We start from the raw sequence: 14,052 nt of genomic DNA, 5'->3' as shown, positions 1-14,052 counted from the left end.
AGAGATGGCAACGGTAGATGTGGACTCCAGGAAAAATAGCGATGGCGTTAGCCAAAGCTAATGGCGATCCAAATAAATGATATGAAATGATATACTGCAATAACAGTCCCACAGTAATGTTCTTGACATATTATTAAAAATATCGAAATTCAGACACATTGTTTGGAAAGTGAATTTCTATAGGTTGGGAGCTCTGTAGTCATAGCCATAAATGCAATTTTACTCATAATTGGCATAGTTTTATAATTAATAACTGGCAGATGATTTATTTTTATATTTGATTTAATGTAAAGCGCATTGTGTTGCATTTGTGTTATATGAAAAGCGCTTACAAATAAATGTTGATTGATTGATTGATAATTTCTTTCAGTGTTTCTGTTTTTGGCCTTGGGGTCCCAGTTTGGGTTTTCATTTCGGTACATCACTACTGTAAATACTTGTGGAAATGTTGGAGGAGGGTCTTTACATCAGGGTGGGAACATTTCAGTTTGGAGATTCTGTTAACACTTGAATGTTAACTTGTGATTGAACTCGACTGCATATCAAAGTCCTCCTTGGATTTTAAAGGTTTGCAGGCACAAGTGTGTGATAATGCAAACAGATCCAGTTGCCAACATATACCTTTGAACCTTTATTCAGTGGTTCTTTCTGAAGCTTTTCAAACAAGAGGTTTTTTTATGCATCAACCTCACATGCACTGAATCTCCCCTGGCTGTCTTTTCATGGCTGGAAGGCTGCCAAAAACGTCCAGTGAACTTGATCCTCAGACTGCACAGTGCAGGTTTGTCTTGTACAGGTGCAAGCAACAGCTCTGTGGGTGGGAATGTCTCTCTTCCTTGCAACTGCCCCACAACACTGACTTGCCCTAATGCATTGCTCTTGGGGATAAAAGGTCTGTTATCAAATGTATGTTTGCATAAACATTTTCTAGTAGTATGGAGTGTCACAATGATGAGTGGATCTGCGAAACAGAACATGGGGATGGAGCTGAGGCATGGTGATGAATCACCGGCCCGCTACTGTTGTCATGTTTTAAGTGAGGCGGCCAAAAAAGCACGGAGCGAATAAAACGCTCTGGAGCCACGGAAGGAAAGAGCAACGTAAGAATACATTGATGTGAGAGCGTTTTTTTTCCACTGTTAAATCCTGCTGATTGTAAATGATGTATCTGTTTGATATTTGCCTGTGGCTCACATCTGATTTTGGTATTCTGTCAGCAATGACTAAAACACTGTCAAAGATTTTACCTCACGTCATTTTACAAAATTACCACACAAAAATAATATTTTTCATGATGTTTGACCAGAACATAAGCCCCAACTTAAAAGGTTCCATGGAGACTCAAAACGCAGTGTGTAGGTTTGGGGACCAGTGTTGCCTTCAATATGAGGAAACAAAGAGCTTTACATAAACTCACTTGTTCATTAAATCGAAGCCCTGATCTGAAAGCAGCGCACCAAAGCGCTTTCGCAGGTTATTGTAGGGATACTCTGTGAAGGACGTCTTCTTCACAATAGGCAGCTCGTTGTAGCCTGGCCAGATTTTCTCACTGGGTGACCCCAAATCCTAAAGACCACACAAATGACATATGAAACTCTGAGTGGCAGGGCAGATGGATATTTTCACTCAACCAGACATGTACAAAAGCTTCCTCACAGGTGATGACAGCAGAATAATTTGAGAGGTCTAAATCAGTCCAAACACATTCAGACAACTAGTGTGGCCTTCTCACGTTCTTCCCTGGAGCCGCTTAAATCAAGCAGCTCCACGCTGTGGTACGCTGCAGAGCTGCACTGTAAGCTCACTACTGTGACAGCTACGGAGGATTCACCGGCTCTAAGCACCTTTAATGGTGCTGATAAATCAGAACCTTTACCTTGAATATTTTATTCATTTGGTCAATTTCAGATTTTCCAGGAAAAAGAGGTTTCTGGGTGAGGAGCTCGCCAAATATGCAGCCCACAGACCACATGTCGACAGCTGTGGAGTACTCCTGTAGGAAGGAGAAAAAACACAGTGGCAGTCCATAAAAACATAACACAGACAGTCTGCCTGGCACATTTCTGCTTCAGTCTGTCTCGCCTGTGAAAGTGGATGTGCTGTGACGACCGCTTGGACGTTTACCACGTGTAAATCATCTTGTGCAAAAGTCAAAATTGGGTTTCCATAAGCTAAGTGATTCTCAGATGTTGGATTATATTTGGAAATATATTTTGGGGGGAAAACAATCAGTGGTGACGACATTATCCCCCAGTTAAAAGTGCAGTAGTATTTGTACTGGAGTGAGACCGATTGCCGTGCACGTGGCTGGTGAAGATGCGATTTTTACCTTGGCTCCGAGCAGCAGCTCTGGTGATCTGTACCACAAGGTCACCACAACAGGAGTGTAGGGCTTCAGGGGCGATCCATACTCACGGGCTAAACCAAAGTCACCAACCTAAAATAAAGATATATTATTGGAAATATTGGAAAAGAACAATTCTCTCGTCCTTTATCCCAAATATACTCTATGTAAGTACTGCTGCAGGGGGGGGGGGGAAGCGCGCCTAATTTCAAAGCCAGCCCACCTTAAGAATGCCCTTGTGGCTAAGCAGCAGGTTGGACGTCTTCAGGTCCCGGTGGAGAATCCAGTTATCGTGGAGATGACGGACTCCTCGAAGCAACTGAATCATCAGCGTCTTGACTTCTCCTGCAAGACGGTTGAACAGCGCCGTTTTAGCGCGCAATTACTACGGTACGCATTATTTGTACTCATCAACATGGTAGATCACCTGGGAGGAAAGGCTGCTTCATGGTTTCCATCAGACTCTTGAGGTCATGTTCAACATAGTTCATCACAATGTAGATCTTGTCCATGTTGCTTCCAACAACTATTTCCTACAATGGATGATAGATTTTAAGCACTTAAAGGGACCAAATGCCTCTGGAAAAGGACACATGAAAAAAAAAATGAATACAAAAAAATTCCACTCACCCTCACTGTGACGATATTGGGGTGCTGAGCTTTCAATATGGTATTGATTTCTCTCAAAGATGTGATGGGGAAACCCTCCTTCTCCTTCTCCATCTTAAGCCTTTTTAATGCAACGATTTCATCTGCAAACATGAGAGCATATATTCCATCAGTCTACACATCTGAGCTATTACACCTAAAGCCAATGAGCCCACATCACGTTTACTCCCATACCTGTCTTTTTGTCCTTCGCTCTGTACACCACACCATACGTCCCCTCCTCAATTCGGTTCAGACACTGGAATTCCTCCACACTGCGACAACCCTTAAAAACAACAACACACAATCACATGATGAACAGCTCCACATGGAATCATCACTCATGTTGTACATTACTACTTGGTGCAATTAAAAATTTAATCAATCTTCAATATCAAAATACCGCAAATGCAAACAAGCAAATTAATGACAGCACCGTCAAAATGGCATCCATCAAATACAGTGATGCCTTGAATTACGAGTTTACTTTGTTCCATGACCACACTCGTTACTCAAAACACTCGTATCTCACATAATCATTCTTCATTGAAATGAATGGAAAAGCTATTTATCCGTTCCAGCCCCACATTGAGCTCCTACTGGTGTGCGCACCTTGGCCACCAGGGGCAGTACATACAAACAAAGACATACGAAGAAGACAGTCACATCGAAGTAAGCTGCAGTTATAGATGTTTTTGCAGAGGATAAGGAATATGCCTGTGAGTACTGTTATATAGTCTGTCTACATGCGTAGCTTTGCCCGTGTCTTCAAATAGCTGTTGCTTTAAGGGTTATGACACTGTGACTATTGAGGCTATTCGTTAGCCCGTCAATGACATTTTGCATCGTGTGTTAGCATTAAGCTTGCGGACTGAAACGCTAAATTACGGTTGTTTTAAATACACAAGCTTTTATTCTCTTTACTTTGTTTAGTTTGACAATAAACTCAACTGGGAGTTGCAAAAAACAGCTTGAAGCCTCTTTTTTTGAAGAATTATTGCCAAACTGCCGCTTGTTGTAAACTGATTTAAGTTTACTGCCAACGCTCTTATCTCAAATGTTTGCTCGCAAGTCAAACCAGCAACAAAAACAAACAAACAAAAAAAAACATCAGCTGAGGGGTGGCTCACATTTAAAAAAACCTAAGTTGAGTCACTCAAAACTCAAGGCACCTTTGTGATTCAACAGTAAAAAAGGCATATTTAATAATAACAGCCATTATAGATCCATTTTACAACTATATAATATAACTACTCCATTAAAAGATATATACCTATTTGAGGTGAAGTGTTTACTCAGTCAAGTGGATGTAAATAATTAGGGTAGCGCATCCATAAGAGCAGAAGCTACTATTTGGAGAAACATAATCGTCGTCTTCTTCTTCTTTTCCTTTAGGGGTTGCCACAACGCGTCATCCTTTTCCATGCCACAGTTTGGAAAGCACTAGCTCCATCCTCATCATCCTTCTACCAATATACTCACTATTTCTCCTCTGGACATGTCCAAACCATCGAAGTCTACCCTCTCTAACTTTGTCTCCAAAACATCGAACCTTGGCCTGACCCTCTGATGAGCTCATTTCTAATTTTATCCAACCTGGTCACTCTGAGAGCGAACCTCAACATCTTCATTTCCACCACCTCCAACTCTGCTTCCTGTTGTCTCTTCATTGCCACTGTCACTAATCCGTACATCATGGCTGGCCTCACCACTGTTTTATAAACTTTGCCCTTCATCCTCGCAGAGACTCTTCTGTCACATAACACACATGACACCTTCCTCCACCCATTCCAACCTGCTTGGACGCGTTTCTTCACTTCCTGACCACAGTCACCATTGCTCTGGACGGTTGACCCCAAGTATCTAAAGCCATCCACCCTTGCTATCTCTTCTCCCTGTAGCCTCACTCTTCCCCCAACACCCCTCTCATTCATGCACATATATAATGGTCTAATATATCTAAATATCTAAGTGTGATGTGTTGACATTCACCTGTAAAGCAGGTAAATATTTGGGCAGCTCCTTCTTCAGTTCCACAGGTGAAATTGGGGGTGAGTCAGGAATATAGTTTCCCTCAGGTGTGGGGGAGCGTGAGTGAGTCTGCGATTGAGGCGTAGGGTCACCATCACCTGCGTCTTCTTCCTCCTCGTCCTCCATCTCCTCACCACTTTCCTCTGTGTCGTGGTCAAAGCGGGATTCTGTTACTGTTGAATGAAGGTTGAAGATGAGGAGCACGTTTGATTTTATTCAAATACTGGGCCCTAATTAGTCTGGAACTGAATCACACCATCCACACAGTGGAACCTAGATAGAACATACTAATAGGGGCGGACGGGGGGTCGTCCGATATAGCCGATTGTCCGTCACACCGTTGTTACTTTAGACTAGTAGCTCTTACATGAATTTTAATGAAATTTTTTTCAAAAACTGGTTTAAGTCAGAAATTCTAAGGAAAACAGCACGTACTTGACCCCTTACCGTTTGCGAGTAGGCCACACAGAGGGGTCAAGGATGCCACACGCTTTGTTCAACTTAGTTTTTAAACATCTGAAAGGAATCAGGTCTGATGCCAGATTTCTGTTTGATGATTTTTCCTCGGCTTTTAAGACAATTCAACCTCATATTTTAATTAGTAGGCTTTCAGAGCAACTTAATTTGAACAATAATCTGGTGGGCTGGATTCTTGACTTTTTCATGAATTGGACACAGAGAGTGAGAGTAAATGTGATTATCTGACCAGGTTTGCTCCTCAACTGGCTGCGCACAAGGATGTGTGCTTTCATCCCCTCTATTGATTCTCTATACTAATATGTGCCAGAGTAGATGTGAAAATAGGAGCATTTTAAAGTATGCAGATGACTCTGCTGTCATTGTTGGGTCTTCTCCAGGATGGTGAGACCAGCCATGGTTCGGTCATAGAACTCCTCGCACCATCTAACAAAGTCGTCAATCTTCAATTAAACATATCGAAGACAAAAGACATAAACATCGATTTTAGAAGGTACGCCCACACACACACGACACCACCTCTATCTATTAAGGATCAAACAGTGGAAAATGTGCAATCATACAATTGTTGAATCGGCTGAACTTCGAGGCAAATTGTGAAGCTGTGTGCAAAAAGGGGAACCAGCGTTTGTTTTGATTGAGGAAACTGCCTTATTTCCATGTTGACAAAACCATGACAAAATTATTGCGCGTTTATTGAATCGGTTTTATCTTTTTCTCTTGTGTCATGGTATGGAAATGTATCTTTGAAAAACAAAAATTCCTTGAACCAAATAGTTAAAAGGTCTAGATGACATTGTTGACATACATCATGGACTCATCATAGACGATTCGCTTTCATGAGCTGTGAGGAATTAGTGTGCTTCCTAGTTACAAATCTGTTGCCAAAGGCAAACGGCTTGACAAGAAAACTGTTACGGTACCAAAAATGGCCTGTTCCAGACTCGAGAGACTTGTGTTTTTATTCCTCAGAGTTAACACAGCAGCATTGCCGCTCTCTCTCTCTCCAGAGCGCTCTATGGACAATAAAACCTTCATCACATGGCTGCCACATCCATGCCCCACATTCAACATAGACACAATGTAGGCACGGGGAGGGGGGACACACGTCTTTTGGTATTGGATCTAGTCATATTTTATGTGTGGGACCCGGAAATACATCAGTCCCATTCTCTGCCTTCCTTGCGCCACAGCGCCAATAAACAACAGCGGCCAACTCTGAAACTAACAGACTTTGTCAATGGCATTTTAAGTGACAAATGGAAACTATTTTCGGACCCATTGTTCAGTCCCGACGATCCGTTTTAGCCGATATCCGTTATATCGGGGTCTGTTTTATCGAGATTCCAGCCCTAAGAGTGGTTTGGGTGTTAAACTACTCTTTAACTATAATATGCAGTATCACACTAGTGCTTTCCAAACTGTGGCAAGAAAAAGCGTCTGCGGTGAGAGAGTGAATCTGAAATTGATTACAGGCGTCTCTTGCTATGCTCAGAAACATTCAGCGGTCTGCCTTCTCATTTACATTTGGATCACAGATGTGCCCGCAGCAACAACATTTCAAAAACCCTCATGTGGTACATGTTAAGTACATTTTGTTATTCAAACGTAATTTATTGAATTATTGACCAATCAAATAAAGTATGACTATTAAGTCAGATGGACAAAAATAAATAAACTGCAGAGTATAAGGAACAGAATAAGGATGGCCTAAAATATATGGTGGCCAGTGGCTACGCAAGCCATAACTAAATGATCAAATAATTACATCATGATGAAATGTTCAATAATAACATCAGTGATTGACCTGCAGGTATATGATTTCCATTTTCCTGCTCCTCTTCAAAGTCCTCCTCTGACTGCTCCTCCTCACTCACGTCCTCTGCAAAAAGGGAGGCCCAACGTTAAACCAAACACGGCTACATACAAATAACACTTCAATCATGGTACAATGTGAAATTGTGAATTACCTGCACTCTGCTCAGACCTATCTGAGCCTGAGACTGACTCTCCCTCCTCATCCTCCTCCTCCTCCTCCTCCTCATCCTCCTCCTCCTCCTCTCCTTCATCATCTTCACCATCAGACTTGCTGCTGGACTCCTCTTCCTCCTCCTCTTCCTCCTCAGAGCCAGATCTTGATGCTACATGAAGAGAAGTGTGAACGAGAGATGATCATTTTCCTGCTTATCACCTGAAGTGGGCATTTTTTTGTAGTCCTTGCTCTGTCAATCTCTTACCTGCGGAAGACCCAGCAGAGCTGGTTTTCCTTTCACTGTCACTGATGTCTTGGAGGTCTGCAAGCAGGTCTTGAACCTCAGGCCTCTCCTCCTTTGATGCTGCAGGAAAACCACGAGTTATGCTCGAGAAAAACTGGGCTTTAACAGTCTCTCTGTAATCCAGCATTAACGGAAATGGCGTAATAATGCCACAAACACACTATTTTTTCGTAGTTCACCGGGTTCCGTTCTCTCCCGAGGAACATGGGCAGGACTGCGGCTGCGGTGACTTTGTTTCGGCTTCTCACCATACTCGTCTGGTAACATCCGGTGGTGTGAAGGAACTGTAAACCAGAGAGTTTGGTTTAATTTGTGACTGAATGTGAAACTCCCTTTTAAAAAGTGGGGTTAAGCACTTCAGTTTTACTGTACTTCTACAATGTTGCACTGTGTGAAAGTGACTCATTGACCATTTAAGAGTTTTATTTTGTTACTGCACTAAATGGAATTTGATATTTTATTATTCAGATTTTTTTTTTTTAATTTAAAAAAGATTATTTCAACATAATTTGTTTGCATTTTAATTTTGTGCTTCACCACCGATATGCAATAAAAATTGTTTCTGTTTGCTTGGTTAGAACCATTGCTGCACTAGACTAAAAAAAAAAAAAAAAATCATCTATTCCGTGCGTAGACGTTTGGTCTGGGACCTAAGGTGAAGCAGTTTGGAGCTTCTTGAACAAACCTACAGAAGGCCGGGGATGGCGACCTTGGCCTGGGGGCTAAGGGAAGGTGATCGAGGAAACCTGAAATGTAGGACGATTATTTGTAATTTTTCAAGGTTTCGAGAAACTCTCTCACTAGTGGACATTTGGTCTGGGAAAAAGCACTAAAATGCATTAATTGATGATTGAAAGAGTCAAATAAAGTATTATTTTTTTTGGGGGGGGTTCCTAATGAATTACAATCCTGGTTAAACTCATGGTTAATTCAATTGATGTAAATACATGATGAACACAAATGTGAAAAGCAATATGTTAACTACTTACTGTGAGGGTTGAGAATATCGGTTTATTGAAAATGCGCAATTTTCAAAACCAAAATCTGTTTGCACTCTTTTGTTTGAAACAATGTTTAAAATGCTGTCAAGTGATCAAAGCAAATATTATTCGATAGCACTTTCATACATTACAAAATGTAAAACTAAGTGCTTTACAGAAATTAAAACGACGAGAAAAACTTTAAAGATGTTTGAGACTGAAGACAAGACTATCTGACTGACGTGTTCAACCTATGGATGAAAACAACTTGGTGTGAGTGACTGTGCGGTCTTCTGATTACTGGTGTGTTCGTGCCTTTATATATGTGTTTAGTGTTTGAGAGACGAACAGTGGAATCTTGGCCAAATGTTTGTTAAAAAAGCATTGTTTGATTGATGACAGAAAGATCTGTTGTTCGCTGTGGATACTCTATGTATCTACATGTGTGTTATGTAATGCGTTGTGAGCTGCTGCTGCAAGGGAAAATTAAGTTGTGTGAAAATTGGTGGATTAACTAGTGTGACGCTATGGTATTATAGAGCAACAGTTTTGTTTGGGTTTATGAAGTAGTAAGAATGAGGCCTAGAGACCTGAAAGGGAGTAGCCTACTGATAACAAGACAGACTCCATCGAGGGAAAAAAAAACAGAGAAAAGGAGGCTGTTCAAAGTCTTAGAATAGTTCAACTCAACATTCACACAAAATAATATTGATTTAATTAAGTTATTAGATTGGGATAATTATCAGTGTGTATTCAAAGTTAAATGTGCAATTCGAACAAATTCAACAAACATTTAATCCTTAAAAGGATTGTTATATGCTGCAACCTGCAGTCATGAATTTGCACTGCTGTCTGTATTCATGTTGTGTTGTCTGTTCTCTTAACCAAAACATTGCACATTTCTCTGGCAGAGCAAACTTCTGCGCGATTAGCAAACATCTGAAGTGTGCCCTGCAGGCCTCCCCCACTCTTGGGCTTCCTGATTCATCCAAGCCCTTTGTTCAGTTTGTGGACGAGCGTCATAGCGACCTCCTTCGCCTAGTGAAGTATTTCCATTTGTCAACTTGATCTGGTGCACAGAGCCTTCCTGCGTGCCTTCTCGCAGTGGCCGCCTGTGAACAGACTATTCTCGCCACACGTGACTACGTGGGGTGTTCTTCATTAACTTTGTGTATTCCTCATTGTGTAATTCTAACTTACAGGAGCAACGCTCTTCTCACCCGTCTGCTGCGCGTTGGCTTCGCTACAACACAGTGCTGTTGGGCCTCTCCTATGTGACGGCTACTCTTAGCCCTGCCACTCTTATGCCTCTGCCTGACGAGGGGGAGCCCCTTACAACAGCTCTTCACACTTCGTGTCGATCTTAGACACACCTTTGCAAAACTCACTTATTTTTTATGTTGATGGCTCCTTGTCACGACACCCTGACACAGGTTCCTGGCGCAGCAGCTTCGCTGTTGTTGATGACTTCCACGTTGTCACTTCCTCACCGCTCCCTTCTCATTACTCGGGGCGAGCGGCTAATTTCATAGCGCTCACTGAGGCCTGCCGCCTAGCAGAAGGCAAATGTCACAATCTACAAGGACTCTCGTTATGCCTTCGAAGTGGTTCATGACTTCGGCGCCCTCTGGTGTCATCGCAACTTTTTGAAATTTGATGGCAAACCTATTCTTCACCATGACAAGGTTGCTGCTCTCCTCAACGCTATACTACTCCCTTCAGTTATCGCTGTCTGCAAATGTACAGCACACACCGTCTGCTGCCAAGGCTGCCTCACTAACCCCCTCCCTCACATGCCCCTCTTCTTCTCACTGACCTTCACTCACTGTCCACTCCCACTGAACGCACTTTGTGGCGACAGTGCGTGGTGTCGTTTGTGGATGGTGTCTGGATGGGCCCAAATGTAAGCCTTGCCTCCCTCGTCGTCTGTTTTTTTTGTTATGCAAAACTGACACATGGGTTAGACCATGTGCCTAAATGAGGGATTGATTGCTGCAGTTCAGAGTCAGTGGTTTACGAAGGGCTTTTGCAGCTAATGATGGATTTTGTAAAACTGACACCCTGTAAAGGCAAAAATTACTCTCTAGTTATGGGAGACATGTTTTCAAAATAGATTGAAGTATTTCCAGCAAAACATGCATCAGCATCTACGATGGAAAAAAAAAAAAAACACTGACCGAAATTATTCCCAGATGGGGAATCCCTGAAAAACATTCCTCTGATAATGGCACACAATTTCTTAAATGAAGTGATGACCCACTTCAGATAGGTTACAATTTGACCTCAGAACACATTGCAGTCTCCACCCACAATCTGGTGGTGCAGTTGACAAAGAAAATGGGATTTGGAAAGTCAAATTGTGTAACTGTTGTGAAGACACTAAATAAAATTGGATTAAGTGCCTACCAATAGTGTTGATGTATAGGAGAATAGGCGTGCGTCCTAGGCACAATTTAGCTCCCTTTGAGATCTGCTTTGCAGGGCCTCTAAATGTCGTATTGAACCCTCCAGGCTTGCCGATGGACACACATCTTTGCGAAGACAACATGACCAGGTTTTGCACGTCTTTGACTAATTTGCTCCACAAGTCTTCTCCGGACTTCCCAGAGCGGCTGAGGGATCCCCGCACAACATCAAACCAGGCGACTTTGTGTTGATCAAGAACTTCTGGCGAAAGACGTGGAGACATAAGCGCTGGTTTGGGACCTTTGAAGTCCTCTTGCACCTTCTATGGTCTCAACTCCTCCTCCAAAAGCCCGGCCTGATAAAGCTGAATACTGACCGCGACCGAAAAGGAGAAGCTTGCTGGATAAGATCGACGAGGCTGAATAGCCTCGAAAGACTGTTCACTTTTACAATACACTTTAAACTACAATCAGTGCTGGTAACTGATCGCAAGGCGACACTCCAGCAAAGTATTGCAAGTTGATAGGTCGCAAGATGAGCAGAAAATAGGTCATGACCTTCAAGCCGGGCAACGATCCATCACCTCAACTGTTGCGCGCGCATTACACGCACTTGGGCACTTTCGTCTCGCAACAAGGCAGAAGAAAGACGACGACGACTTCTCCCAGGGGTTTCAACCCCCTCCTCTATGGTTTAGCACTAATTGCCGCAATTTTGTATCTTACGAGACATGACAACTATGACGAGCTTCTTTGGTTACATGCGCTCGCCACTACCTATGTTAATTTCACTTCCTACAGTATGTATGCTTGGTTTCTTTACACCCTTCATGTGGCATGCGCTCACAATCGTTCTAATTGCTATATTTGTTTTTTCATGCCGCTGCAAACCTACATGTAGTGCCTTCCCCAGATCGCAATTTATCATCACTCTTTCCTTGCACCTTAACTTCTTTTATCAGTCCACAGTACCTTAACCAAACCGTCCTTGAGGTTCTTGATTCTAGCTGGTTCACTGGACACGGTTGGCAGGCTTGTCTACGTCTTGTTTTCTGTGTCGCTCAAGGAAAAGGTAACTGTGAACAGGCCTTTCTTCCTTGCCTCCCTCCCATTTAGGTTTAACTGTGCGCTTGTTCGTCCGTGTTCTTAAGAGACAGGGAGAAGCACGGGGCAATAGCAAGTTCCTCTCTTAACTCTCTCTTTGCAAAGATTTCATTAAAATGACAAAAGAGAAATTGTTTCCTGATTTAATTGCAAAATACGAGCCATCCCATTTGACGGTTCTAGTATAAAATTGTCGACTGAATGTCGACCCAACCCTCCAGGGTTACTGGCCAGATTCAACTACTGACCGTCTCGTCGACTCTCTCGTTCTTTGCGTCGGTCATCGGCCCTCCTTTCTCGGTCCTTCAGCTCTCGTTGGTCTTTCTGCTGCTCACGCAGTTTTCTGTCGCGCTCCCGCTGCCGCTCCTGCTGTTCCAGACGGTCCCTGTGGTCCAAAAAAAACCCAGGAGAATCCAGTCGGGGTCTGTCCGGACAACCAGAAGCCCAATTTTGTCAATGCAGATTTTAGAAACGTTATTACTACAATGCATCACAAAGTTAGAACTGCAGAGGTGCTAAATAACTGACACGGCTATACTTAATGTTCACACCTCTGTAAACTGTAGTCTATTGAGCGCACCAGTATGTAAGCCGCACGCGCTAAATAAAAAGAAATCTTGAAACTATTTTCACACAAGGTTTACAAGCTGCACATATTAATCATACTGTGATGGCCCTTCTGATGCGCACACCTTAGCCTGAAGGTAGCAGTAGTGTAAGAGAGTTCATTGATGACGGCAACAAGAAGTACAGTCAGCAAACTAAAGTCAGGCTTAACTCCAGCAGTTCTAATTGTTTCCACACAGCAAAGAGAATAATGTGCAGTGGGAGAAAAAATTATGTGAACCCTTTTGAATTTATTCTGCATTGGTCGTAAAATCTATCGTCATCGAAATCACAAGAATAAATAATCTGAGGGGCGAAGAAAAGGTAAGTGAACCCTTGGATTTAATAACTGGTGGACCCTCCTTTGGCAGCAATAACCTCAACCAAACGTATCCTATAGTTGCAGATCAGACGATCAGGATGATTTTGGAACCATTCCTCTGTACAAAACTGTTACAGTTCAACAAGATACCTGGGATGGCTGATGTGACTCTTGAGGTCATGCCACAGCATCTCAACTGGGTTGAAGTCAGGACGTTGACGGGGCTACTCCAGAACACGTATTTTCTTCTTCTGTAGTGGGCCTCTTTGGCTTATTGTTCTCTTGTAACACCCATCTTCTTTTCAGCTTCACCTGTTCTCCCACAAACCCCATTCTTGCTTCATTTTATTAATGTATGGTAGATGGATGGTATATATTTTTTTATGTATGGTAGATTGTCAAAATAGATGTAGGCAATGGCATGTGCCCATGATTTCTGGAAGTCTTCAGCTCAAATAAGTTTCTTTTTTACCTTAATGAGCATTCTGCACTGTGTGCTTGCCGTCATCTTTACAGGATGACCACTCCTTGGAATTAAGTCCTGGATTGAAATGCTGTGGCATGAACTCAAGAGAGCTTTTCACACTAGACATCCCAGGATTCTTGCTGAACTGAAACACTTTTGTAAAGAGGATGGTTCCAAAATTCATCCTGGTGGTCTGATCTGTAACTTGAGGTTATTGGTGCCAAAGGAGGCTCAACTAGTTATTAAATCCATGGGTTCGCTTAGATTTTCCTCCCTGTCCTGTGAATGTTTACGTTATTTTAAAAATATGTATTAAAACGTAATTGTTTTTGTGGTATTAGTTTAAGCTGTATTTATTTTTGCAATTTAGATTAAGCTCATACTACATTTTGT

At 42.4% G+C, this 14,052-nt stretch overlaps 1 protein-coding gene across 10 annotated transcripts in view; it reads right to left on the bottom strand.

Annotated features, from left to right (window-relative positions):
* Positions 1 to 14,052, bottom strand: part of cdk11b (cyclin dependent kinase 11B) — a 35,436-nt gene that overhangs the window by 7,433 nt on the left and 13,951 nt on the right. For 3 of the 10 annotated variants that reach the window (XM_061682483.1, XM_061682491.1, XM_061682553.1), the window contains 13 exons: positions 12,514 to 12,689; positions 7,938 to 8,060; positions 7,738 to 7,836; positions 7,471 to 7,641; positions 7,308 to 7,382; positions 4,985 to 5,196; positions 3,188 to 3,278; positions 2,975 to 3,096; positions 2,772 to 2,877; positions 2,568 to 2,689; positions 2,330 to 2,437; positions 1,877 to 1,993; positions 1,418 to 1,566 (listed from right to left, as the gene is read on the bottom strand). In XM_061682483.1, coding sequence (XP_061538467.1) covers positions 1,418 to 1,566; positions 1,877 to 1,993; positions 2,330 to 2,437; positions 2,568 to 2,689; positions 2,772 to 2,877; positions 2,975 to 3,096; positions 3,188 to 3,278; positions 4,985 to 5,196; positions 7,308 to 7,382; positions 7,471 to 7,641; positions 7,738 to 7,836; positions 7,938 to 8,060; positions 12,514 to 12,689 — 1,671 coding nt within the window. The remainder of the gene's footprint in view (positions 1 to 1,417; positions 1,567 to 1,876; positions 1,994 to 2,329; positions 2,438 to 2,567; positions 2,690 to 2,771; positions 2,878 to 2,974; positions 3,097 to 3,187; positions 3,279 to 4,984; positions 5,197 to 7,307; positions 7,383 to 7,470; positions 7,642 to 7,737; positions 7,837 to 7,937; positions 8,061 to 12,513; positions 12,690 to 14,052) is intronic. The other 7 variants (XM_061682526.1, XM_061682535.1, XM_061682562.1 and 4 more) reach the window with 5 other exon arrangements.

This window comes from Phycodurus eques, chromosome 1 (genome assembly GCF_024500275.1).
Source record: "Phycodurus eques isolate BA_2022a chromosome 1, UOR_Pequ_1.1, whole genome shotgun sequence".
NCBI lineage: Eukaryota > Metazoa > Chordata > Actinopteri > Syngnathiformes > Syngnathidae > Phycodurus > Phycodurus eques.
This window is presented reverse-complemented; position numbering and strand designations above follow the sequence as displayed.